Source organism: Phragmites australis, chromosome 8, assembly GCF_958298935.1.
Source record: "Phragmites australis chromosome 8, lpPhrAust1.1, whole genome shotgun sequence".
In the NCBI taxonomy this organism is placed as follows: domain Eukaryota; kingdom Viridiplantae; phylum Streptophyta; class Magnoliopsida; order Poales; family Poaceae; genus Phragmites; species Phragmites australis.
Genome location: NC_084928.1, coordinates 4,837,869 through 4,863,503, shown reverse-complemented (window position 1 = coordinate 4,863,503; position 25,635 = coordinate 4,837,869). Strand labels below are relative to the sequence as shown.

General features: G+C 45.3%; 2 protein-coding genes across 4 annotated transcripts; both read left to right on the top strand.

Moving 5' to 3' along the window:
* Positions 1–3,707: 3,707 nt before the first annotated feature.
* Positions 3,708–11,919, top strand: LOC133926379 (serine carboxypeptidase II-2-like). 3 transcript variants are annotated; one of them, XM_062372304.1, is made up of 10 exons: positions 3,709–4,087; positions 4,745–4,852; positions 6,143–6,238; positions 6,330–6,422; positions 6,525–6,610; positions 8,046–8,312; positions 8,935–9,068; positions 9,532–9,627; positions 10,038–10,146; positions 11,385–11,919. In XM_062372304.1, the coding sequence occupies exons 1-10, from the start codon at positions 3,820–3,822 to the stop codon at positions 11,547–11,549; spliced, it is 1,422 nt and encodes a 473-aa protein (XP_062228288.1). In that variant the 5' UTR covers positions 3,709–3,819; the 3' UTR covers positions 11,550–11,919. The 3 variants fall into 3 exon arrangements, with proteins under 3 accessions (XP_062228291.1, XP_062228290.1, XP_062228288.1); XM_062372307.1 differs by lacking the exon at positions 4,745–4,852 and having other exon boundaries at positions 3,708–4,087; XM_062372306.1 differs by lacking the exon at positions 9,532–9,627 and having other exon boundaries at positions 3,708–4,087.
* An 11,629-nt stretch (positions 11,920–23,548) lies between these two features.
* On the top strand, positions 23,549–24,073 carry LOC133927549 (uncharacterized). The gene has a single exon (XM_062374017.1). The coding sequence runs from the start codon at positions 23,549–23,551 to the stop codon at positions 24,071–24,073; it is 525 nt and encodes a 174-aa protein (XP_062230001.1).
* The last annotated feature ends 1,562 nt before the right edge of the window (positions 24,074–25,635 follow it).

Sequence of the window (25,635 nt, the reverse complement as noted above, 5' to 3'; positions counted from 1 at the left end):
CCGCGCATCTTCCTCAAACTTGCTCATGAGGATTTCTACCATGCGTATTGGGCGCCAGTTTAGTCGATCATACAGGGGGCCTTCGGTCAGGCCCTGGGTTACGGCATCGATGATCGAAGAGTCCGATATGCCCCTAATCTGAGCTTTGGTATGGGAGAACCTTCGAAAGTAGTCCCGGAGGTTTCCATCTGGCCACTGCCTGATAGTGAATAGGCTAACGGTGGTTACTGGTTTGATGAAGGTGCCATGGAAGTTGCTACGGAAGAGGTCTCGGAGTTGGGACCATGTGTGAATGGTGCCGAGGTCCAGTGCCCAGAACCAGCGTATGGCCATCCCTTCTAGAACGAGGGGGAAGCATTTAGCCATGGTGGTTGGTCCGCCCCTGTTGGCCTCTATTGCTAGGGTGTAGGATCGGGCGAACTCGTCGGGGGTCTGAATTGCCTTTAAACTTGGGTAACTTCGGGGTCTAAAAACCCTTCGAGAAGGGTATGGCCTACAAGTCGGCCCGCATGGGAGAGTCGTGGTCCTGTAGGGGGTCCTCACGACGCTGGCCCCGAGGCTCCGGGGATCGAACGGGTCGTGTCCTTGCGCCGAGGGGCTCGCCTGTTCGTAGAGCTTGGGTTGAAAACGCGCCGGTCGTCCCGGGAGCAACGACGAAGGTGTGGGCAGCTTCCTGCTCGACTTGTAGGGCCGTCCGTAGCTCCTTCATCTGTGCCATGAGTGCTGCCAAGCGTGATTGCTGCTCGGGTGGCGCGGTGTTTCCGGCGGCATCGCCGGCCGCAGCCCCTAGGGGTGTAGCGGGGGCCTCACCTTGCTGCTGCTGGGTCCCCGGGGTAGAGAACCCTTTGGTGTCGCCCACAGCTGTAGTTATGGTTGGGTCGGTGGTGGCCGTAAGGTTCCCGTTCCCCCCAGTTGGGGGGCTGTCATCGATGTCTGCCGCGTATAGCCGGCTAGACTGCCGCGAAGGTGTGACTGGGGGGGTTGGCCGCTGCCGATGCAGCCTTGGTGGTCTTTTTCTTGGGTGACATTCTAACTCTCTTAGCACTTCTGTGTTCGAGTCCCCACGGACGGCGCGCTATTGGAGCAAGAGTTCGTCTTGCCCCAGCAAATACAGCGAGAGTTTCTTCTAAGGAGGAGACTCAAGCTTAGAGACAAAGTTTAAGAGGAAGGAACACTACGAGTATATTGATGATAGGAAAAATGGATCGATCTGGGGGAGAATCACAGGTTTGCTGTGATGCGTGTTCTGTGTCCGTCCTTTGCCCAGAGGACCATGGCCTCCTATTTATAGGGTCATGCGTAGCTTGACGTACAAGTTATCATAATGTACAAATATTCGAGATCCGGCCAAATTACTGAGCCTTATCCCGGATGACTACCTTCTATCCTGTCGGGAGATAAATATCCATCGTGGTAATTATCATAGTGCCTGCCCCCTGAAGGGGGTGAGCCGGTAGCCAATTGCGGCCTGACACTGCACTGCCAGGGGTGTCAGGATAGGTACCATCATGCTGGGTGTCAGAGCGGCGTCCACTAGCCTAGGCATTTAATGCTAGTCACTTCCTCGCAGGCAAAGTACGACTGGTTCTTACCTTTTGAAAGATTTTTTCTGAGACCTGATGACTCACCCAGTAACCTTTGGGAAGTCGGCCCGGGCAGCGGGAGGCCGAAGCCTCGGGGACCGGGCCTTCGGGAGGCAGAGTTCCGGAAGGCTGAGGCTTCAGAAGGGGAGGCTTCGGGAGGCCGAAGCCTCGGAGACCAAACCTTTGGGAGGTTGAGCTCCGGAAGGCTGGGGCTTTGGAAGGCGGGAACAGGCTCAGCCTTTGGGAGGCTGAGCTAATTAAGCCAAGGGGCCGTCGGGGGTCCTTAATAACGACCCCCAACAATAACCTACACAAGATGTATGGCTATTATCTCGGGAGGTCCGAACCTGTATAACTCCCTGCATCCCTTAGTCCATCGAATACACACCCGTTTGCTGAAACACCGTCTACTATCCAACATACCCTAGAATCACTGTCAGGGATTTACCCTCGACACAAACCCTCAAAATGATGTTTCTCACTATAATAATTTCCCCTTCAAATATAAGGAATCCGAATCTACAGAACTAGCCAAACAATTGCATAATTTGATTTTGATTCACCATAGAAACATTTATATGGAGAAACTAAATACGAAACATTTATAAAAGAATCCAAAACATACTTGTTTAAGGTTTCTCCTGTTTCTGGCTAGAAATGTTTTGGATTCTCGCTGTCAAACCACCCTAATAAACTTGTTACACGAGGAAAACATGCTTACAAGTTCAATTACAAACTCTTGGCAACGAGTCCGCCACTACGTTTGTCAACGAGCCAAGATCGATTGAGTCCGTTGCCTCAAGCTTGAGCTAGATAGAAACTCAAGCCGAGCTCGATCCGAGCTAAAGATCTGATCGAGCCTATAACTAGGCTTAAGCTTGACTCGTTAGGGTCTCGAGCCGAGCTCAAATCGAGCTTAGAACGAGTCGAGTTCGAGTAGCTCACGAGCCTCGAGCTTTTTTAATAACTCTATCTATGAACCACATGTATATCTAGTCATATGACTTTGAGGTTGGTCGATTGGACTTTGGATTCGATAGTGAGGTTAGAAAAAAATGAACTTGGCTAAAGTAAATAGACACCGACTTTGCCTCGACGAATTGTAGTTGGACTTAGCCGAGCTATTTAAGCTTGACATCTCGCGAGCTTATGACTTAAGCTTAGCTTGTTAAGATTTCAAACCGAATTTGAATCATACCTACAATAAGTCAAGTTTAAAAACTCGGGAGTTTTAAGGTTTTTTTACTGTCTTATCTGCCATACATTGTGAATGTCCCATGGAAAGAATATTTATCTTTTTATCACTACTAAAGTGATAATTCATCGCTAAAGATAACAAATAAGTGCTCTTAAGTAATTAATAGTAAATTTAGTGATAAATTTATTATTGTACCAAATGCCCCCGTGAGTGTACCGTGCGTGACTCACCGACAAAGGCACGCGGGTTGTGTGGCTGGCAGAGGATTGTGCCCGCAGGCATGAACCGCGTGCCTAAAAAAAGTATCCATTCGCTTCCTGCCTACGACACTGCTAGGGATGGAAACGGATCGAATACGTATGGAATTGAATTCGGATAGTACGATTTACCACATTTTAATCTGAATGCGAATACGGATCCGGATATCCTCGAATACGAATACGAATCGGATAGTTTGAATACGAATCCGCATTCGGATATCTACTCGATCTTCGAAATTCAGGTCAGAAATTTAAATTTTTGAAAAAATTTGACTGAAATTTGATAAAATTCGACTGAAATTTGTTCTAATTTGATTGGGCCAGAATTTTAGAAATTTTGTTCAAAATTCATGTTGAAAATTTAAATTTTTGATCAAATTTAACTGAAATTTGTTCCAATTTGATTGGGTTGGAATTTCGTTCATATATGAAATTTCTAAAATTTTAGCGGAATTTTGTTGGCGGATACGGGTACGAATCGAATATATCTCAAATTCGGATATCCATATTTGAACCTAATCTCGAAAACGAATTCGGATATATCCATTTTAGTATTCATTTTAAAAAAATAAAAACAAAAATATACATTCATATTTTAACAGATACAAAACCAAATAATTCGAATTTCCTACCATCCATTTCCTCCGCACTCCCTCGAGGCCGTCACTTGCTCTTTTCCTTCCCCACCTCGCTTAACCCAACCGCAGCGGCTTCCCCGTGCCGCGGCTGCTACCACTAGTCCGCTGCTAGCCGCGGTGCCCGCGCCGGAGTCGCCGCTATGCCGAGCGCCTCCCGATCCGCCGGAGCCATCGGGCTCCTCCTTTTCCTGGCCGCCGCCGGCGCTGCAGCGGGTGGGGCGGCGTGGCGGGGGGAGCAGGAAGGGGACCGGGTGCCGCGCGTGCCGGGGCAGGCCTTCAACACGAGCTTCGCGCACTACGCCGGGTACGTCACCGTCAGCGAGCAGCGGGGCGCAGCGCTCTTCTACTGGTTCTTCGAGGCCGCGCAAGACCCGGGGTCCAAGCCCCTGGTGCTCTGGCTCAACGGAGGTAGGTACCCACCGACCGACTGGGCGCTGTGCGTGATTTGTTTGGTACTCTACTACCATTAATTGTTGGGTTTTTTTTGGGGGGGGGGGGGGGTGGCAAGACAGCGGCGTAGGAGTCGATCATCGGGATGGTGTATATGATTCATGTTTGGGCGAAGGATTTGGGGTATTGGATTGGACGGATGCATTATTTTGGGGAGTTGGGGTGATCTGAAGGCTTCAGCTTACCTGGGAACGGTGGGAAACTGGGAACTGCGAATGCTGCCTTGCGTGTGCTGTTTGCAGTTGCAAGTGTACTATTTCAATCCTATCGGGAATGATGCATTTGGGAATTTGGCCTGTGAGTTACTTAAACATACTGATTCCTGAAAGGAAAACTTATCCACTGAAAGGGAAAATTATTGTAACTATAAATAGCACTCGTGTACTTTTTCTCCACCCATCCTGCCCTATTATAGCTTATTTAGCTAACTGTAGCAGTACTTACGAGATTACCGGAGCAGCTCTCTCTATCTGATGCAAGTGGTTGGCTGAATTTGTAAAACATTTACCTTGGGATATTGATAAACTTATCTGGGGTATTAACATCTTTACTGAAGTTCATCTGTTATACTGCATTGAGAATGTAATGTTTAAATTACTGTATGTAATCTTCCAGGGCCTGGGTGCTCGTCAATTGCCTTTGGACTTGGAGAAGAAGTGGGACCTTTCCATGTTAATGCAGATGGAAAGGGTGTACATCTGAATCCTTATTCTTGGAACAAAGGTAGCACCCAATTAAAGAAAATTTGTTTACCGGGGGAAACCTTTTAGTTCCTCTCGAACTGAGCTATTCTTACCCATATGAATATTTAGAAAAAGCAACTTACGTTTTTCCATACCTTTGTGTTACCACCCGGTATGGAGCCAGTGTCGTTTCGCTTTCGCAGGATGGCTTTCCTCATAGGCGCCACCCAGTGGTATCAAACAACTAGCATCTGCCTGAAAACCACAATCCAGTGCCTTCTTGTCCTTTAAAGCTCAAGTCTTTAGCCCTCCCTTGTCAGGGAATGTAAATACCTCGATGCGATCGAGGGCAGATAAAGCCATTACCCCTAGGGGTTGATTTCAGGAAGACCACCATTTTCAGTTTTTAATATCTCGATATGTTATCATTGATTTAACCTTACATTTCTGATCTGCACAGATTGTTGGTTGCAGATGCTATCAGTAAATAGCAAAAAAATCCATTAAAAAGATAAACCGCTCTTAGGCAGCAATAGTACTATATTTTACAGAAATTCTTCAACTCTAGTAATTTTTTTTCTTGACCACAAGGAGAGACTCCCCCGGGCATTTTTTAAATTTAAGGTAGGGGAGTACCGAACTCTGGTTGGCCAGGAAACTGGCTGAAACCAGTTTCTCAGGGAGGTGCCCACAAACCGTTGCGCCCTGGGTTTGAGCCCGGGTGGCCATCCCCTCTACTGAAGGCACTAACCAACTGAGCTACTGCTCAGTTCGCTCAACTCCAGTAATAGCTAGCACTCTTATTCTTGGCAGTGGGGCAGTGGGAACTGCATTATTGATGGGCAAACTAAACTGGTAGGCTCAGCATTCACAACTGTGAATGGGTTTCCAAAGATACCTACCAATTAATTTTTCTACATTTTAAACTTAGCTTGGTAACTGTGGTTATATTTAAATGCCGAGCTAACGTTTCCTCTAAAAGAATAGACAATAAAATGGAGAATCAAAGACTGAACCTGTCCATGTTTCACTTGTAAACTGATAGTTTGTCCATCCTTAAACTGTAAGCTCAGCCTTCTTGGCACAATTGCCTCCAATTGTCGAGGAATTGATTCCGGCTCTGTTGGATGCAAACTACAACTTGACCATGGGTTGTTGTGCATAACCAAATCGGATTAAAGCTTTAGTTTCATTCTTACAATCCCTCCTTGTTTTCATGAAACTACAAGTATTACTTTTCTATAGCTAAACTAATCAGTTCTTATATACTATTGAACTCCAGCTTCATACTTCAATGACAGATTTGTTAATAATCTCTTTAATTTTGCAGTTGCAAATATATTGTTCCTTGATTCACCAGTTGGTGTTGGCTATTCATATTCAAACACCTCTGACGATGCTTTAAGAAATGGGGACGAGAGGACTGGTATTGTAGTCCCTGTACTGTTTATCATCTAGTTTACATGAGGTTCCTGGTTCCTGAATGTAATGTTATTAGATTTTGCTCACTGGTGCAGCCAAGGATTCATTGGCGTTCTTACTGAAGTGGCTTGAACGATTTCCACAGTACAAGGGTCGTGAATTTTATTTGACAGGAGAGAGTTATGCTGGTCAGTAGATTTTTTTCTATGAACTTCTGTTTCTTGTATATCTGCAACTTTTTTTGTTCTCTAAAAAAATTCAAAACTTTGATGGAACACCAATTTGGTTAGGTCACTACGTTCCTCAATTGGCTCAAGCCATAAAGAGGCACCATGAGGCTACTGGAGACAAATCAATTAATCTAAAGGGCTACATGGTATGGTTTTGGTGATTCTGCCTTTATTTCTCCAATTTCATCATTTTTTCTTGAACACATAGGAGAACTGCATGTAAAGCTGGCCAACTAGGCCGGCACGAGGCCCGCTACTGTAGGCACAGCACGCCTTGCCCTGCTGCACCGTCTCCCCATCGTGCCGCCCTATCACTACACTGCACCGCCGAGCCGCTGCCGTGCCTACAGTGCCACGGGCTGGCATGGCACAGCTCGACCTTAAGTGGGCCGTGCCTGGGCCGGCACGGCACGGCCCGCTTGGCTAATGGGCCTAACTGGGCCGTGCCTAAATAGGCTCGTGCCTAAATCGGCTTGGGCCGTGCCGTGCCGCCCATTTAGCCAGATCTGACTGCATGTCATTTCATTAAAGAAGAAAGTTAATAGACTTAACAACAAGAACCTCGACACAACACAAAGAAAACAAGCACTAAAATAGAACCTAGAAACCCAAACACAACACCAACACAGACTACCCTAGAAGCAGATTTCGGAGTTCAATAGTTCCGGCGGCACACCAAAGCGTGGCCTCATCAGCAACAATCCTCAGGACCGAAACAACATTTGGCACATCTCTGTTGGGAACACAACCATTCCGGTGCTTCCAAATTTCCCAAGCAGCAAGAATTATGAGGGAGTTGAGACCCTTCCTATGTTGCTTATCCACCTTCTTGATGACGCAACCCCACCAACAAGAGAAACCGGAAACACCTGGTTGCGGAATCACCATTTGCAACCCGATCTTTTGAAGGACAGCAAGCCGCACTTGTCTAGCAAACACACATGAAACCAGCAGGTGTTGAATTGATTCATTAGCTTGATCACACAAGGGACAGATGCCGGGTGTGGCAGCCCTCTCTTAGCCAAATTGTCCGCCGTCCAGCAACGATTAAGGACAGCGAGCCAATTGCATCATGCATTTTGATAATTTAGGAATATGCTTTTTTGAAGGCCCAAAATAGATATTTGCCCTTAGGTTTATAATTTCCTTTGCAATTTTGTTGTCCCTTATGTCCTGTGTCTTTTTATATAAGATCCCTGAACTTTTAACTTGCAAATCAAGAGTAATACATCTGGTACATATCTTCTGTGGTCAAGGAAACTTTGTATGCTGGCCTTATGCAATGGTGGACTGACCTTTTCCTGTCACCCATATGCTAATTACTATGTTTCCTCATTGTTTTCATGGTATATCAAAGGAGATCACTTGATAAGATTGCCTTCGACTTGATTTTCTTTTTCATTTATGTTCTTGTATCTTTCTATCAGTGGAGCTATAAAATATACAGGTGTAAATAAGTGTCCACAAGTATATCTAATGCTCGTATGTACATAGAGATGTGTTTTGAAATCAATATGTGATACATAAGACCAGGAACCAGAATTTGTCTCTTTTCATTATGTCTGATGCCATTTCGTGCAGGTAGGAAATGCTCTGACGGATGATTTCCATGACCACTATGGAATATTTCAATTCATGTGGACCACCGGTTTGATCTCTGATCAAACATACAGGCTGCTGAATATTTTCTGTGACTATCAGTCCTTTGTGCATACATCTCCACAGTGTGAGAAGATTATTGATATCGCTAGTGCTGAAGCTGGGAACATCGATTCATATAGCATCTTCACACCTACTTGTCATGCATCTTTTGCCGCCTCCAAGAACAAAGTGATGAAAAGGCTACATGTATGTTTTTGAGCTCCAAACCTCAAGCCATATTACATAATTTCAGTTTGACTCAACTGCATATGCATGTGTAACTAACTAAATCGCATGGCTATTGTTTTCTCCAGAAAATGAAAAGGATTATTGCAGTTTTAGACACACTGTTTTCAGGTTTTTTTTTTTAAATCTTAAAAGAGTTCCGCACTTAGGCGCAAAATTGACTTACATAAACTAGAGCGAAAAGCAATGTCTTGATCTGGTTCACACCCCTATCCTGATTTGGTTCCTGGATGGGATCCAGAAGATACAACTCCAGCAGAATCAGGGTACATGCATATTGTTTTTAAATGGATTGCATAGAACACTATTAATGTGAGATGAGGGAGGATGCTTAAAACACGTTTTTTTAAGGACAAATTGGAAATCCACCAGAATCTGGTGGAATTCATTGGATCCCATCTGGCATCTAGTTCTGGCTAGGGTATGGAGTTTTAATCTTTATTGTGAACCCAGATCTACATAGTTCATTCTGTGTGCGATTGTGCAAATGGTGCTCATGATATTTAAACTCTTACCACTGATGAATTGACAGTTTCACATATATTCTGTTTATCTGATTCATCGCCATGATGTCTTTTAATAGTCTGTTGGAAAAATGGGAGAGCAGTATGATCCATGCACAGAAAAGCATTCAATTATATACTTCAATCTAGCTGAGGTTCAAAAGGCACTTCATGTTAGTCCAGTCATTGGCAAATCAACATGGGAGACCTGCAGGTAACTCTTATTATCATATCTTAGATATCTGATGTTGTCATTACCTTGACATGTTGGATCCCGAATTCCGGATGATGATTTAACAAGCTATTCAGCTTATAGTTTTGCATCTGTGTTGATATGGTTACTATATTTTCGTAGTTGTAGGTATACTGTTTATTTTGGGAAGAATAAGAGATGATCGATTTGATTCCCACCTCATGATGTATGGTTGTTCATCGTATTACTACAACAATAATATATGGACCCGGATGATTGTACTAAAAATTCTATTGCTACATGTTTGTGCCTTTTACTATGAATGCATTACTGGGATTGAACTTTTCATTTCTCATGGTTATTTCATACTAACTGAATTGGGAGTCATGAATGTTAATGACACAAAACACTGATAAGCATATCAGCAAACATATTTCTTTTTCTTGTCTATTCTATTATCCTTTCGAATTGACATTCTCCACAGTGAAGTCGTTAATGCTCATTGGGGGGACTGCGAAAGATCTGTGCTGCATATCTACCATGAACTTATGCAGTATGGGCTTCGTATATGGATGTTCAGGTGATTCCTACAAGTTTCTATCCACCCAAATATAGATCTGACACTAAATTATGTTTAGCATTATGTTCTTTAGCAGAGTTTTAGCCTTTTAGGAATTGGTTATTCCTGGCTCAAAATATGCCATGTATTGCTTTGTAGCATTGGAGGTGCTGCTAATATGATGTGACTCCAGAAAATTGGGTATATATTTGTTATATTATACGTAGGTAATAGCTTAATTCTACCATTAGTACTTTTTGTCCAATTAACATGGTTGTTTGGTGTAACCAAGAGGTAACACGTCTTTCAAGGAACCACTTTATTTATGTATATGAAAATCATAAAAGAAAGTATTACATAGATGATAGATATAGACAGGAATGTTTTCTCATGTTCTCATGTTCTAATTTTTATTTTTCAACTTTGTCCAGTGGAGATACAGATGCAGTGATTCCAGTGACATCAACTAGATACAGTATCGATGCTCTCAAGCTTCCAACAGTAACTCCTTGGCATGCTTGGTACGACGATGATGGCGAGGTAGGGGCTTCTTCACGTAAAATCCGTGGGTGTTCAGTTTTAGTGGCAGCTTAAATTTATGCATGTTCAAATCTCTGGTTTGTTTGTGCATAATTTGTCCTTTCTATATGTGGCTATTTAGCACATCTTGCTTTACCTACAAAGTTGAACAATTCATCCCCCGCAGTCATCCTTGCCATCAGAATTATGCAGTCCATTCTCGCAAAAAGAAAAATATTCTTGCAAAAAGAAAAATAAGGGATAATTATGTAGTCCATCGGGTAGACCTCAGACCTCCTCTATTGTTTTCTATCCATTACTGCTACCTTAGATTTGTACATCCGTAACTATGGCACCTCTTCCCTGCATAATTCATGAATGAGTTGTCAATTGTATTTATATTGGAGACCTCATTTTAGTTTTGATTGCATAACTTTTCATCTCCATTCATTGATATTACATGTTTAACTTTTACATAAACATTTGGTCATAATTCGCAGCAAGGCACATAATCTATTCTAGTCGGTCCTAAATTTGGTCTGTCACATGTTACTCAAATTTTGGGATTTTGTGGGAAATAACCACTGGACGTAGAACACTTGTTCCTGGGTGAGGGAAGTCTCTCAATCTGTATTTGGCATTCGTAAGGTGTTTTAATTCACAGTATGTTTTCAGACATAATATGGCTTTCTGATCTTTAATTGAGCCCGTTAAGTGTAAGCACTTGGCCCTCTAGAAGCCTGTACGTATACTCTACTTGACCTCCTAGGTCAGATTGGAATGCATGTTCGGGAAATCCCCAAATCTTGGTCACATGCTACCTGTAATGTTTTCCTTTTTTATTGGGAACCACTGTGTATCATGGGCCTTTATAATGCAAAATTTCTTACTATCATTTATTAGGTATTTGCTCCAAAAATGTGTTCTTTGCGGTATCCATTCTTAGGTCCTGTTTGTTTCCTGCTTTTGCTGCTGCTAGAAGTCAGAAGCCAAAACAAATAAGGTTTTAGAAAAGTGGCTTCTGAAAAAGTCAGAAACCTGCTTATGAGGAAAATAAACTAAAGCTGAGAAGCTCGTTGAGAGACGTTTTTTTTAGAAACTATGTGCTGAGAAGCTAAAAATTTATTGTAAAAGCCAACAACCTATTTCTAAAAGCAGATTTTCAGACAAACCAAAAGCATAACCTTTAAAAAAAAACCTAAAAGCAGAAGTCTAAACAAACAGACCCTTAGTTTCTGATTGCTTCTGTGTTTAAACAGGTTGGTGGCTGGAGTCAAGAGTACAAGGGACTCACCTTTGTGACCGTGAGGGGTGCAGGTCATGAAGTTCCTCTTCATCGGCCCAAACAGGCTCTCACACTCTTCAAATCATTCTTGGCTGGGAGCCCAATGCCCGTGCAATCCAATGTACGCAGTGACATGTAACCTGAACTGCTACACTTGATTCAAGAGATGATCAGCATCACAAAGTTCCAGCTCAACCAAGGCAGTCACTAGTTCAAATTCCACTTGTTCCGCATCCTGCACTATATGAGGGTTGCTATAGCTATTTGAGCTACTGGTGCCAGTTGCAAGAGCCGTTTATTTACCAGCTCTGTTGGTGCTTGGTGCCAATTATGCCCTTAAGAAAACAGGGGACAAATTTGTGGAATAGTTTTTTGTTGCCACGACTGACAGTGCGTATTGATGTTAATGTGAACCTAAAAATAAATTCGTATTGATGTCTGTATTAGAAAACATATTACTATCACGGTCTTTTTAATGCACAAGGTGTGATGTCTGATGTTCACGATAATGATCCAGACTTCGATAATTGTAATACTGTTGCATCTGTGTGAGCTGTATCATTTGCACTCTTGGGATCTTTATGGTTCAGAGACACAGGGCTCTCTCTGATGAACTGTGGTAAATGATCCATTGTTATCCAAGACTGCAAAGCTATTGCAACAATCTATCCGCAAGATCATGATGTGAAACCACAGCCACACCACTAGATTAAGTTGTTCCTGAGGAGGCTGTAAACAATGGACACATGGGCTAGCTGGTGAAAAAACTTAAATGGGGATGTTCCATCTTTTTTCTGGAACACACAGGAGATCTACAGGTCATTTTATTAAAGAGAAAGAAGTAACAAAATACACACCGAATACACTTAGAAAAACTAAGTGCCACATAAAAAGAGAGAAAAAACGATCAAAGAACCAAGGCGAATAGGCCACAAACTAACTCTCTAATAAACTCTAGAGGCCCCTAGCTCAAGCAGCACACCATATAGCACTCTCGGCTGACACCGTTCTCACCACCGAATTGACACTTGGATTTGCATTGTTGAACACGTAGTTGTTACGATACTTCCATAACTTCCAAGCCACAAGAATGATAAGAGAATTGAAATATTTCCTCTGTAGCTTATCGACCATCTTGTATGTGCCCAACCACCAATCTAGAACACAATAATGTTTGGCTGGGGCGCCACTGCTTGCAGACCAAGGCTATGAAGAATGATGAACCACACCTATCTAGCAAACACACAAGTGACCAAAATGTGTTGAATGGATTCAGCACCTTGATCACAAAGCGGACATGAAACTGGATGAGGCAAGCCCCTCCTAGCCAGTCGATTGGCCATCCAACATCTGTTGAGAATAGCAAGCTAAAGGAAGAACTTGCACCGAAGAGGAGCCCAAGACTTCCAGACAAGTTTTCAAGGAGCGAAACTGGTGGAACCTATGAAGAAAGAGTTGTACGCCGATTTACTTTAATATATGCCCGACCCAGAGAGCCTCCAAAAACGTTGATCACTCACGCCTTACTGCAAGATGACCGTTTTCAATAACTCCCATAACTTAAGATATTACTCCAATGCACTGACGGAGAGAGCCCCTTTGATATTCGACACCCACTGGTGATGAACGAAAGCCTGACTTACAACCTTCAGATTAAGCACCCCATGAGGGAAAAGTGAGGATAGATTAGGAGCCAAATCTGAAATGGACCTACCCTGCAGCCACTTATCTATCCAAAACAATGTGCTTGTACCATCTCCAACGATCGTCTCTATAGCTATATCAAATAAGGCTGATGCAACACAAAGGACCTGGACCTTCAAACCAACCCATGGCCGAGAAGGTTCGGTCTTGAGCAGCCACAACCATCTAATCCGAAGCTCCCATCCAAGAGTAGCCAAGTCAAGAATCCCTAAACCACCAAATTGAATTGGTCGACACACCCGTTGCCAAGAGACGAAACAATTGCCACCATTGACTTGTTCTTGACCCTTCCACAGAAAGCCTCTTCTTCTTTTATCGATAGCTTTTAGAACCCATTTGGGAAGATCCAACGTGATCATGTGATAGATGGGCATTGCGGAGAGGACAACCCGAACCATAACAAGTCTACCTGCATGGTTCATCAAGGAGGCCTTCCACCCTGGCAAATGATCCCCCGTTTTGTCAATCAAAGGTTACAACTCAGCTTTGGTAGGCTTCGTAACCGAAAGAGGAAGATCCAGATAAGTGCATGGGAAGTTTTAAACCTCATAAGGTAGTTGTTCCCTTATAACGAACATATCAACTTCCTGACATTGAATAGGAGTCACCGAACACTTAAGAATATTAGTCTTTAAGGCTTCACCAAAGACATCCAACAATTGTTTAGTCAAGATAAGATCATTAGCAATAGGGCGAAGAAATAACACCACATCATCAGCATAAAAAGAAACCCGGTGATGCTGCCCCGACACCACGAGCGGCTGCAAAAGACCCTCCAGGCAAGCTTGACCAATCAACGAGTTCAACACATCCATTATTAGTATAAACAACATAGGCTGGAGGGGATCGCCTTAGATCGACTAACTGAGCCAGACTCCCCCGTTATAGTTTTATAGCGGTCACACAGGATGGGACCGTAACCAAGTTGGGTTTGGATGCGCTCCTGATCAAAATGTGTGGGTGACGGACCTCCCTCAAGACTTGGTCCATTAGTTAGGATATGTTAGGGAGAGGAGGTCCGAGATCATATCCAACGAGAGAGGGAGGACCAGAGGGGATGGGCGCGGCATGGTGGTCCATGGCATACGGTGGACGCGGAGGTGACAATTCGATGGGTCGCTGTGGCAGCGGGTTTTGGGGGGTCGAAAGGTGTGACAGAGGGACGTGACAACCCGATAGCTTCTTGGTGCGCACCTGGTCTTCGACGAGCTGACATTTGCGTTGATGGGATGAGAGAGAGGAGAGGGAGAGGAAATAGGTAGGCATGATGGACGGCGGGAGGTCGGGGATGACCATGTGGATGGGCCCAAGGCGGAGGCGATCGGCCTGGGGCTAACGAGGCGAAGTGCGGTGTGATGGGCTGGGGCAAGGTGCTGCGGAGCAAGACTGTGCTAGGCCAAGGCGGATCGGGGCAAAAGAGAGGGGGGGGGGGGGGGGGGGATTGGGCCCAATGCAAAATAGAAAAAATAAAAAGGAAAAGGAGTTTGAGATGGGCTGGCCATGACTGGGTTGGGCTGGAATCTTAGACCAAGAGAGAGGATTTGGCCTGATGAACCTTTTGGAAATAGATTTGATTTGATAATTTCAGAATGAGAGGAGGGTTCAAATTTGAATAGCATTTCAAACTTGAACACAAACAAAAATTCCAATAAAAATCCAAGATCCGAAATGCAGTATGATGAACTTTGTGCATGCTTTCAAATTTGAAAATTTAAATTTGGACTATATTTGAGATACTTTGCCCGTATTTGATCACACAAGTTTTGAATTTGTTGTAAATTTCAAAAAAGTTCAATTTTTTAGTGAGTTTTGTGAAATGCCAAAACACAAGGTGTTACAGTGGAGGCGGTGAGCTGATTGGCAACGGAGACGATGGGAAATAGCGAATCGACCAAGGCAGCGAGAGAGTGACCGGAAAAAGTTTTCACGAGGTGTTTATTTTTTTCCTCGTGGATGGACAGGTTTTGGTGTGGAATGGCTGGAGGAATTTTCAGGCCATGTGGTATCCGAATGCAGCCCAGGATAGAAGGGGGAGCAAAACTACGGGCCAAATTGTCCCCATGAAATGGGCTGGGATCCCGACGGGGTTTGGGGCATCCAAACAAGCCCTTACTGTTTATGTGCAGAGTGTTTTCAGATTCACAGAGCATACTGATTGTCACCATCAGCAGATCAGCTATAAATCTGCAATCTTGCTAAGCCTTTTGCAGATGAACACCTCTCAGTTGTCACCAGTCTTTTCCAGAAACAAGCCACCACTCTAGCGCTTGATACATTCTATGGATACCTTATCGTGCTCTATATGCTTGTACATATCATTTGTTCAGGTAAAGTGTTACGACTTATTGAAACATCATCCTCCACCGAGGAGAAAGCCAAGCCACATTTTTGCTCTTTTGTCTTTAGGGCACAATCCTTATTGTTATTTTTCCTATCCTATTCGTTGTGCATTTTGAGAATGATGCCTGTTTTGATTGTCAATTTCTTTCCGACCAAGATCAGCACTAAGACGAATGGAAAATCGTTGTATAGAGGGAGCACTGAGCACTGATGTTGTTTGCTTAAATTTTAACGTTTTAGGACTCTTTTAACTTTTAACTTGATTACTTGTATGAACTAGTGTGGCAAGGTGTACATTTTGACAGATAAATACGACTGGTTCGTTCCTTTTTTTTTTTTGTCTCTAGTAATTTGATTGTTTGAGTACATGTGAGTTGAATTTTCAGTTAGGAACTGGCAACTAAACATAAAAAATCCTTGGTCCTTTTTTTCATCCTTATTTTTTTAAGTAAATAATTATGTCGGATAGACTTCTTTTTTATCAAGTCTAGATCAGCTTTCCAGATAACTACATCTTGCTATCTTGACTGTCCCCCCCCCCCCCCCCCCCCCCAAACACCACAAAATAGGCAGCAAGAGTTTTGCCAATTCAAATTGAGAGGAGTAAGAATATCCTTTAGTGAATGACAAAGCTCCTGGATTCTTTAAAAGAAAATGCACACACTTAGGTGCAAATTTATTCTTTCAGCACAGCTAACATGTAGTTGCAATTTCTGCTATTCGGTCTTGGCTGTCCATTTAGGCCCCTAAACTGCTGTAGATAACTATTTTTCTGGCTGCATTTTGCTACTAGCTAAGATATTTCCCCATGCTTTTTGCTATCATTCCATCAAGCATTTGGAATGCAAGTTTGATCTTCACATCTCCAGGACCAATTCACCTTACACTCAAGTAACTTTTCCTCGGTCGTTTTCTGGCCTCTGTAAATATCATTCACCCTGTCGAGTCAACACCAATCCCTCCTATAAACATAACATCCAGTGTGGGACTGTTGACATGCAATGTTACTTCAATTGACAAGTTACCGTCTTAAATAATTTTTTTTGACAAGTTACAGCTTACGACGAATCGAAGGCGTCGTCCTTCTATGCAATTTTTCAACATATATAAAGTTGCTTGTTGCTAGAGTGATCCTCGTTATGCTTTCTCACCGGATACGGTAGCCTTTCTCGAGTAAAAATCTTGGTCTCGCTTCATCTTTGATAGTAATAGAATAGTATATTTCGAACTCACCATCACACTTCCATCCCATTCGCAGCACCACTCACTGTGAGTGTTTAACCATGACACGCGCTATCCCACTCAACACATTGGAAGGAATTGAGGTGGATTTGTGAAAAAAAATTGAACGGATGGAGGTGGATTTGTGAATGCGCATAGGAAGCTGGGAACGGGTGAGGCTCAATCATCAAGTTGGATGATCCGTTGCATGAAGAGCGGTATGGACGGTCCCTCAAGTTAGTAGAATTGTGGTATCATTGTACCTTGTTTTGTACCACTTGTTAGACCTCTTGTACCGGAATGAACGGAATTATCTGACTTTTTTCACCGTGAGCGGTTGGATCGTAAGTAGATAGATAGGATGTATTGTTACAGTATTTTATGACTAATGTTCATTGTCAGACTACTATTTACTACTCATAAATCACTATTTACCTCTAGCTTAAGGGGATTTGGATCCCCTTGCACTACGCTTTGGCATGCTGGCCATTTCCTCGGCAGCCCGAAACGTGCCAACGCCCTTGCCCAGACGCGACAGCTTCCCTTGTCACTTTGCGGTGACTGCTTCAAGGGATCACGTCCTGACGTGACTCGTAGCTATCGGTTTCTGATTCTCTTGGTAGCCTCTCTGCATGTCACGTCCAGGTCACCGTTGGAGCAGACAAGCCTCCCCAACCACACCACGGCACCAGCATGCAGCTCAGAGCAAAAACGGGTCGCCACATTACACCGCAATACACACATCACTTGCCACATGACGTAGCAAAGCATTATGGGAGATGTGAACGTACCGTATACTAGCAGAGTATGAGTGACTTGTGGTTTTATCGCCTCGAATGGCATGTCACTTCTAATCTTTTAATCTTGTGATTAATTGCTCTTAATTGTTCTGATTTGATTAGGGTATGGATTAAGAGGGCATCCTTCAACGCAAGGCGACGTGTACAGCTTCGGCGTGATGCTTCTTGAGCTGATCACCGGGAAGAGGCCAACGGACGTGACCTTCCACGAGGGGCTCACGGTCAGGCAGCCGTCTTCGCACACGCGGCGTGGCGGCACTACCACATAACACTCTTTTTTTTTTATCATGCTATTACTCAGTTAAAATCAATAGTGATAATATTATTATTAGTTCTTAAAAAATCGATAATAATAGTTTATTCGGTAAAAATCAATACTGATAATTAAGCATCGCTATAAGTTCATTATATAAACCGATAGTGATACTTAATTATCACTACCAGTTTTAGCTATGAATCAATAGTGATAATAGAGATATTATCACTACCGGTTCGTTATATTAACTGGTAGTGATAATAAAATACATACTATATTTGAAAATTTATAACTTTTTCATATTGAGTTGGATGAAGATAAACTTTATATGAAAATTGTAGCTCTCGATAAAATCTATAACTTTGTAATTGACAATCTTTTCATTTGAAATCACTTTGATATCCAAATAATAATCAAATTTTATAAACAATAAAAGTCATTTCGAAAAATATCTCATTGGATTACGAACCGACAGTGATAAACTAACACTATACTCATTTTCAGAAATTTATAACTGTCGGAGGATGAACGCCTCAAGCGGGGATCCTGAGGGACCCCCTTTAAGATTCGACCGGGGGATGATTCTGAATCTACCTCGTACGTGAAATTAATACGAGTATATGGGAGATGCAGGTGGGACGGATGATCGGATGCTAGTGGGAATAAATGGTCGAGGGGTTTTAGACAGGTTCGGGCCGCACGGAGCGTAATACCCTACTCCTGTGTGTATGCTATAAATGCTCTGGATCTCTTGTGTTACAAGATTCTCTGTCTAAGTCTAGAGCTTCGGTTTGAGTGAACCTCTGCTCGGCCTCTCAGACTTGTGCTTGAGCTTCAGCTTCGGTCTTCTAAGACGTCCGTTGAACTTGCTCTGCGTGTCTCAGTCTTTACTTGGCCTTGTTTTTTTGCTTGTTTTTCTCCAGGGTGTCCACCCCCTTCTTATACCGTCAGGGAGGCTTGGCGTGCCCAGAAAGGAGGGCACGAGTCCCTATGAGCCATAAATAGAAAGCAACCATCATGGGCTGTAGCTCGGCATTATAGGGGTTGAAAAGTGCATCCCCGACCGGTCTTGTCACCCATTACACACGGCTTTAGCCGTTTGCAGGAGGGGGACCCATCGGGCAGCCGCCGAACCACCCCGCATGCCCGCTCGGTTAGAGCGGGCCTGACATAGCAGGGGGGGGGGGCAGGCGATAAGCCTCGAGCCCAGTGACGATATCTCCAAGCTGCGTCGGATGACGCGCGATGGGACCCGTCGCCATAAATGTCCCCACGCCTCCCTGCCAGGCGGTGGCAGGGACTGACAGTAGGTGTGGGGGTAGTGGTTGGAAGTGATAGGCCACGCTCCCTCTTAAATGCAGCATCGGACCTCTCACCAATTGACACCTCACCGCTGAGCCCTTGTGGGGTCCACCAGCAAGGGGCTTCTCAGGTCCTCGGGGAACTTTGGGTGCTCGGGGACTACTGTTCATAGCCACGAGAGCCCTCTCCCAGATATGTCTCTTCTCGGTCCTCAGGGAACTCGGGTACTCGGGGACCACTGTTCATGGCCCCGAGCGCCCTCTCCCAGAACTGTGTCTTCTCGGATCCTCGGGGAACTCGGGTACTCGGGGACCACTGTTCATGGCCCCGAGCGCCCTCCCCCGGAACTGTCTTCTCAGATCCTCGAGGAACTCGGGTACTCGGGAACCACTGTTCATGGCCCCGAGCGCCCTCTCCCGGAACTGTCTTCTCAGGTCCTCGGGGAACTCGAGTGCTCGAGGACCACTGTTCATAGCCCCGAGCGCCCTCTCCCGGAACTGGGTCTTCTCGGACCTCGGGGAGATAGTCCCCGAGGGAAAGCGTCACGTGGCATTCTGCTGTCCTGGCCTCGGGATTCGGGGACCCCTGGTTCCATATCACTGACAATAACCTTTTCATACAGAGTTAGATGGAAATAAACTTTATATGAAAATTATAGCTCTCGATGAGGTCTACAACTTTGTAGTTGCTAACTTTTTCATTTAAAATCATTTTGATATCCAAATAATCGTCACAATTTTCAATCAAGGATCAAAAGGAAAATATATCATATTACTCTCAACAATCAGTGATATATGAGATGGTAAGAAGGCTACGCGTAAGATAAGATTTTTTGAGGTTTAACTCCTATGAACCGCATGCGTACATAATACACATGAAAAACTTACGAGTTGCGACCATGTGCAGTCCAGAGAGGATGGTCAGAGATCAAAAATATTTTTTATATATTTTTTTCTCCTATTTATGAGCCGAGTAGAACCGGCGGTTATCATTTTAAATCAGCAGTGAGGTGTCTTTCTGTAGTAGTGCGGGGGCGCGAGCTCGGGCTCTTGTGCACGCAGCACTCTCCTGTTTCTCGAATTAAATTAAAATACACTAGGATTAATTATTCCATTGGTGCATGCACACACGCCAGGAAACATCGATCTCCTCTGGTTTGCCGACATGAATTACTCCTAGTTTATTGGATCATTGGATGGTTGGGAGTTGCCTACCAAACTAGTGCAATTTCTTTGAGTTGTAAATTCTGCAATGGAGAAGGCCCTCGATTAATCTGTACATGTTGCAAACATGTGGACTCCATTAGCCGTAGGAAGAGAAAAGGCTCTTGAGTTAGGTCATTATTCAGGTGCTCACGATCAAACAAAAACAGAACGCGACAAAGTCGGCACTGTTCGATGCATCTGATGATCATGCGCGCATGAATGCTCTCTTCACCACCAACATTGTAATAGTTTAATGTTTGTTCGAGATTTGACAGGAACTTCCATATTCTTACCATGGAGATCGATTAGGCTTTTTAATTTGCACGTCTGCTAGCTTTAATTCAGTCAGCAAAAGGCTGTGGTGGACTACTATGTTCTATAAATAAAGCAAAAGAGTTCAGTATATTAGCATAAGATGTATCACTCTATCAGGTGTCAATTAGTATGATACCATGTGCATGCCTTCACAAAATAACACTTAGTTTGTAGCATTACATCAACAGCTTATTAATTGAAAGAACAAACTAAGATACAGTTGATGTGCAAGTATGTAGAACAGCATAGGCATCTCTAACATTATAGCTGTTGGTGCAATGGGTAAAGGGTGCCCCACTGGGCAGGTCCCACGCTACCACGTGTCAACCGACAGACAACTACCTTAAAGACCATGGCCTCATTTTGCGACAAGGATAGGACTCCGTCGACCTGCCCTTTGGTCGAGGGTAAAATCCTGTGATCAGCCCATACTGGTCACAGGACAGGTACTCACGAACTAGTCAAATCACATTTAATGTCATCCACTCAAGTGTTTTTCCTTCTCTAGCTACTCTCTTTCGGCGAGCGGGGTCGTGGTAGGCGTGCTGTGCAGTGACCTGTCCCATAGAATTTAATGTTACAGGATAGCCTCACAGGCGTACGTGATGGCGTCCGGTGGATGGGATAGGGCTTGCAAGACGACCAGAGCAGGATGGGCATGCCTATCCCGTCATGATGAGCTAGGAGTAGTTGGCTTCTTCAGGTCTAGATCTGTCACAGAGTTTGGCACAGTCTGTTTGTATACTCTCATTTCCCCCCTATTATATAAAGTGGAGATGACCTGGTTTGTAAAGGACATTCGAGAACAAGTTCATCCAATCCATAAGAAAATACACATGATGTATAGCTATTATCCCACGGGAGGACTGAACCTGGATAAATCCCTGTGTTCTTATGTCATTTTAATCCAACCATAAGAAACGTAGATCAACACGCCCATCGACAGGTATACCCCGATTCATTGTCAGGGATTATCCCATGACAGTTGGCGCACCAGGTAGGGACGTGTTTTTTCGCATTTCTTCATGCTTCAAAACCATGGTTGGGCTACCGATGTCCGGATCTGCTACAGTCATGGAGTTTCGTCTCGAGGCCCCCGACCGTCGCGAGATTTTCCTCATGGGGTACGACCTAGATGAGCTCAGTGTGCTCCAAGCATGGGAGATCGAGACAGAGTTAGAGGATTCCAAGACCGAACGTGAAGTTTGCATGACGGCCCATGCAACAGGGAGGGGGGGGGGGGGGAGGGGAGAAACAGAGATGCTCGTGTCGCGGGAACGAAGGCAAGCCTCAGGCCATAGGCTAAGAGGGAAACCAACTCGGCGCTAAGCATGGAGGTGGTCCTATATTGCCCCAGCAACTGCAACGCCACCTGGAGGAGCCTTCGCCTGAGGTTGAGACCTTGGCGGCATTTTCTTCAAGGTTGTTGCACTGCACTCGGAACACGAGTGTTGGGGGCTCCCCCCTCACAATATCTCACTGCTCTGCGGTCAACGGCTCTACTACGAGGCCATGACCCCTGCGTAGAACCTGCATACCGAGCGAGTACTTCTTAGCCACCCACCGTTGGAGGTACTGAAGAGTTCACGGGTAGCGCCGTGGTTACACGATCTCGCCCTCTAGTAGAGACCACCCATTGCCAGACCGTTGCAACCACCACCTCATCCACCACAATGAGTGGTCAAGGTAGTGGTCGGCAGGGTTGGCAGTGTACTCTGCGGCAGGAGGGAACTCGTGCTCCCTCAATAACAGGGAGTATGAGGAGACCCCCACCATGTCAGGACAGTCCACCTGCTGACCTGCGCGACTCGCTTCGCCACCATGACCTCCATGACATAATCCAGGGCTAGAGGGCCACCCGAAAATAGGAGGACCGCACCCGACATAGCGGGAAAAGGACAAGCAGCCCTGTCACTGGCCTTCCCCTCGTAGGGAGACGTTGGACTCCTCCGTCCCCTCGCTAGGGCCGCGAGACTATCAGCTCTCTCCCTAGTCGCGTGAAGCTGCCCATCGGTAAGCGGCTCCCCATTACGGGATGGGGTGTAAAGCTTTCTCTGCCTGATTGTGAGAGGTGCTCTAGACAAACAAGTTCTGGCACGGTCCTAGCCGAAAAATACGACAGCTCGACAAACCTGGAGGAGTTCCTGTAGATCTACACCACCATGGTGCAGGCTGCGGAAGGCGATGGGAAGGTCATGGCGAACTATTTCTTGACTGCCCTGACCGGTTCACCTCGGTCATGGCTCATGAACCTCCCCCACGGGTGAGTTCATTCCTGGGAAGATTTATGTGACTAGTTCATAGCTAACTTCCAAGGAACCTACGTCCAACCAGAGGTCAAGGATGACCTGTACCAGGTCAGGCAGCAACAGGGCGAGTTGTTGTGAGACTACATTCGGTATTTCACCGAATTCCGGAATACCATTCCAAAGATCACAGGCGAGTCCGTGGTCATCGCGTTCCGGATGAGGGTCAAAGACCAAAAGATGGTCAAAAAGCTAGCCACCAAGGAGGTCCAGAGCACTATTGAGCTCTTTGAGCTTGCGGATATGTGAGTGCAGGCTGCCGAGGCCCGAGAGCGTGAAACCTGCGCGAAGTAGCACCCAACCCCTGGAAAGCCTGCCTCTTCCAAAGGGATCGGTTGGAAGGAGAAAACGAAGAACAAGTGCAAGGTCGGGCCACCTGACATTATGGCGATCGAGCAGACCAACCAACTGCACTGATGCTTTGAGAAGGACCATAAGAAGGGCATAGGCTACTACTCGATCCAATGCACCGACGCATACGATCTAAGTGAATGCAATGTCATGCGAGGCATCATCGACAAAGAGCTCAGGGGCCAAAAACCCGAGCGTGACGACGATGGTGAAGATGAGACCAACCCCGACCAGTCGGCTCTGGGTTTACAGCAGGCCAAGCACCTGGTTCACCATATCTTTGAGGGTGCCGCGAGGTATTTCTCAAATAGGGAATACAAATCGGTGGTCCGCGAGGTATGCGCGACCATGCCAGGTCCGAGTTCATGACTAAATGGTCGGAGGTACCCCTCACCTTCAGCCAGCGCAGACGTTACCCTGTCGTGGTAAAGGACACAATGCACAATATCTACATGGGGGGCGTACTGGTCGATGGAGGGAGCTCCATCAACCTCCTTTTCGCTGACGAACTAGATGCCCTGCAAATCCCGAGTACATTGAAACCATCTCCTTCCTTCTTCGGGATTACCAACTACTCTTCAGTCAAGCCGTTGGGGCAGATTGAGCTGTCCGTCACTTTCGGTTTGCCAAACAACTTCATGACCGAGAGGGTCTTGTTCGACGTGGTGGACTTCGGGACTGCTTACAACGCAATCCTAGGGCGACCAGTGTTGGTCCAGTTCATGGTCATTGCCCACTATGCATACCAGGCAATCAAGATCCCTAGTTCCAAGGGAGCCATCACCATTTTGGGCAACCAAAAGGCGACCTTGCACTGCGACAAGAGGAACCTCGACATGGTTGAGCTAATTCCTGGGTCATAGCCTGAGAACACCGGGCCCAGTGGTCACTTGGAGAAGGTACATTTCATCATCAATCCTGATGATCGGCTCAAGGTTATATGCCTAAACAATACCGACCCATCCTAAACCTGATGATCGGTTCAAGGTTATATGCCTAAACAATACCGACCCATCCTAAACGGGCCAAATAGGGGCCGGTCTGGACCTAAAATAGGAACTCGCGCTCATCACTTTCCTCCGAGCAAATGCGGATGTCTTTTTTTGAAGTCCGTTTGATATGCCTGGAGTCCCTAGGGACGTGATTGAGCACAAGTTAGTGAGACATGATGCGCGACCAGTAAAGCAAAAGGTGTATCCGTTCGCACTCGACTAAAAGGAAGCACTTCATGAGGAGATTGACAAGCTCATGGAAGCAGGCTTCATCCGAGAGGTACAATACCCGGAGTGGCTGGCTAATCCCATCATGGTCCAAAAAACCAATGGTAAGTGGAGGATGTGCGTCGACTTCACTGACCTCAACAAGGCGTGCTCGAAAGATCTCTTTCCTCTACCCCTGATCGACCAGCTTGTTGACTTGACCACCGGTAGCGATCTGCTGAAGTTCTTAGATCCTTGTTTGGGGTACCATCAGATTAGCATGCCTAAGATAGATGAGGAGAAAACTGCTTTTGTAATGCCCTTCGAGGTCTTTTGATATGTAAAAATGCCTTTTGCTTTGAAATGCGCCGGTGCCACTTACCAGCGATGCATTCAGCTCATCCTTCGACCACAGCTCAATAGAAATATCGATGCGTATATTGATGATGTGGTTGTGAAGAGCAGGATTGAGAATGATCTGGTCGCGGACCTCTAGGAAACGTTCGAAAACCTTTGGAAGTACCGCATGAAGCTGAACCCAGAGAAGTGCACGTTTGGAGTCCCATTAGGGAGTTGCTCGGTTTTCTCGTATCCAGTCGGGGAATAGAAGCAAACCCTGATAAGATCAAAGCTATCGACCAAATGAGATCCTCGACCAGGTTAAAGGAAATCCAAAAACTGACAGGGTGTGTGGCGGCTTTGAGAAGGTTCATCTCGAGGATGGGAGAGAAGGGGCTATCGCTCTTCAAGCTCCTGAAGAAAAGCGAGTGCTTCCTGTGGATGCCAGGAGCAGGGGCGGTCTTCCAAGATCTCAAAAGGTACCTCTCTTCCCCTCCTGTGCTAACCGCTCCTTGACCCGACGAGGAGCTCATGCTCTATGTTGCAACTACCCCACATGTCGCGAGCGCAGTCCTAGTCATCAAGCGTGAAGGTCTTTAGTGACCAGTCTACTACGTCAGTAAAATCCTACACAACGCGAAAGATCAGTACTCACATGCATAGAAGCTACTATATGCCATGGTGATGGCCTCTCATAAGCTCAGGCACTACTTTTAGGCCCACAAAATTAAGGTAGTCTCCTCGCTCCCGATTAAGGAAATCCTCCACAACAAGGATGTAGCAGGAAGAACAACCAAGTGGGTAGTGGAGCTCGGGGAGTTTGATACTCAGTTCGTCTCCTGGACGGCCATTAAGCCCCAAGCATTGGTCGATTTTGTGGCTGAGTG

Bases quoted from the DNA above. Each gene is read 5' to 3' on its own strand.
- LOC133927549 (XM_062374017.1), top strand. From the start codon at position 23,549: ATGCGCGACCATGCCAGGTCCGAGTTCATGACTAAATGGTCGGAGGTA.
- LOC133926379 (XM_062372304.1), top strand. From the start codon at position 3,820: ATGCCGAGCGCCTCCCGATCCGCCGGAGCCATCGGGCTCCTCCTTTTC. The intron at 8,313-8,934 runs GTATGTTTTTGA...GTCTTTTAATAG, and splicing joins AAGTGATGAAAAGGCTACAT to TCTGTTGGAAAAATGGGAGA. The intron at 10,147-11,384 runs GTAGGGGCTTCT...GTGTTTAAACAG, and splicing joins GGTACGACGATGATGGCGAG to GTTGGTGGCTGGAGTCAAGA.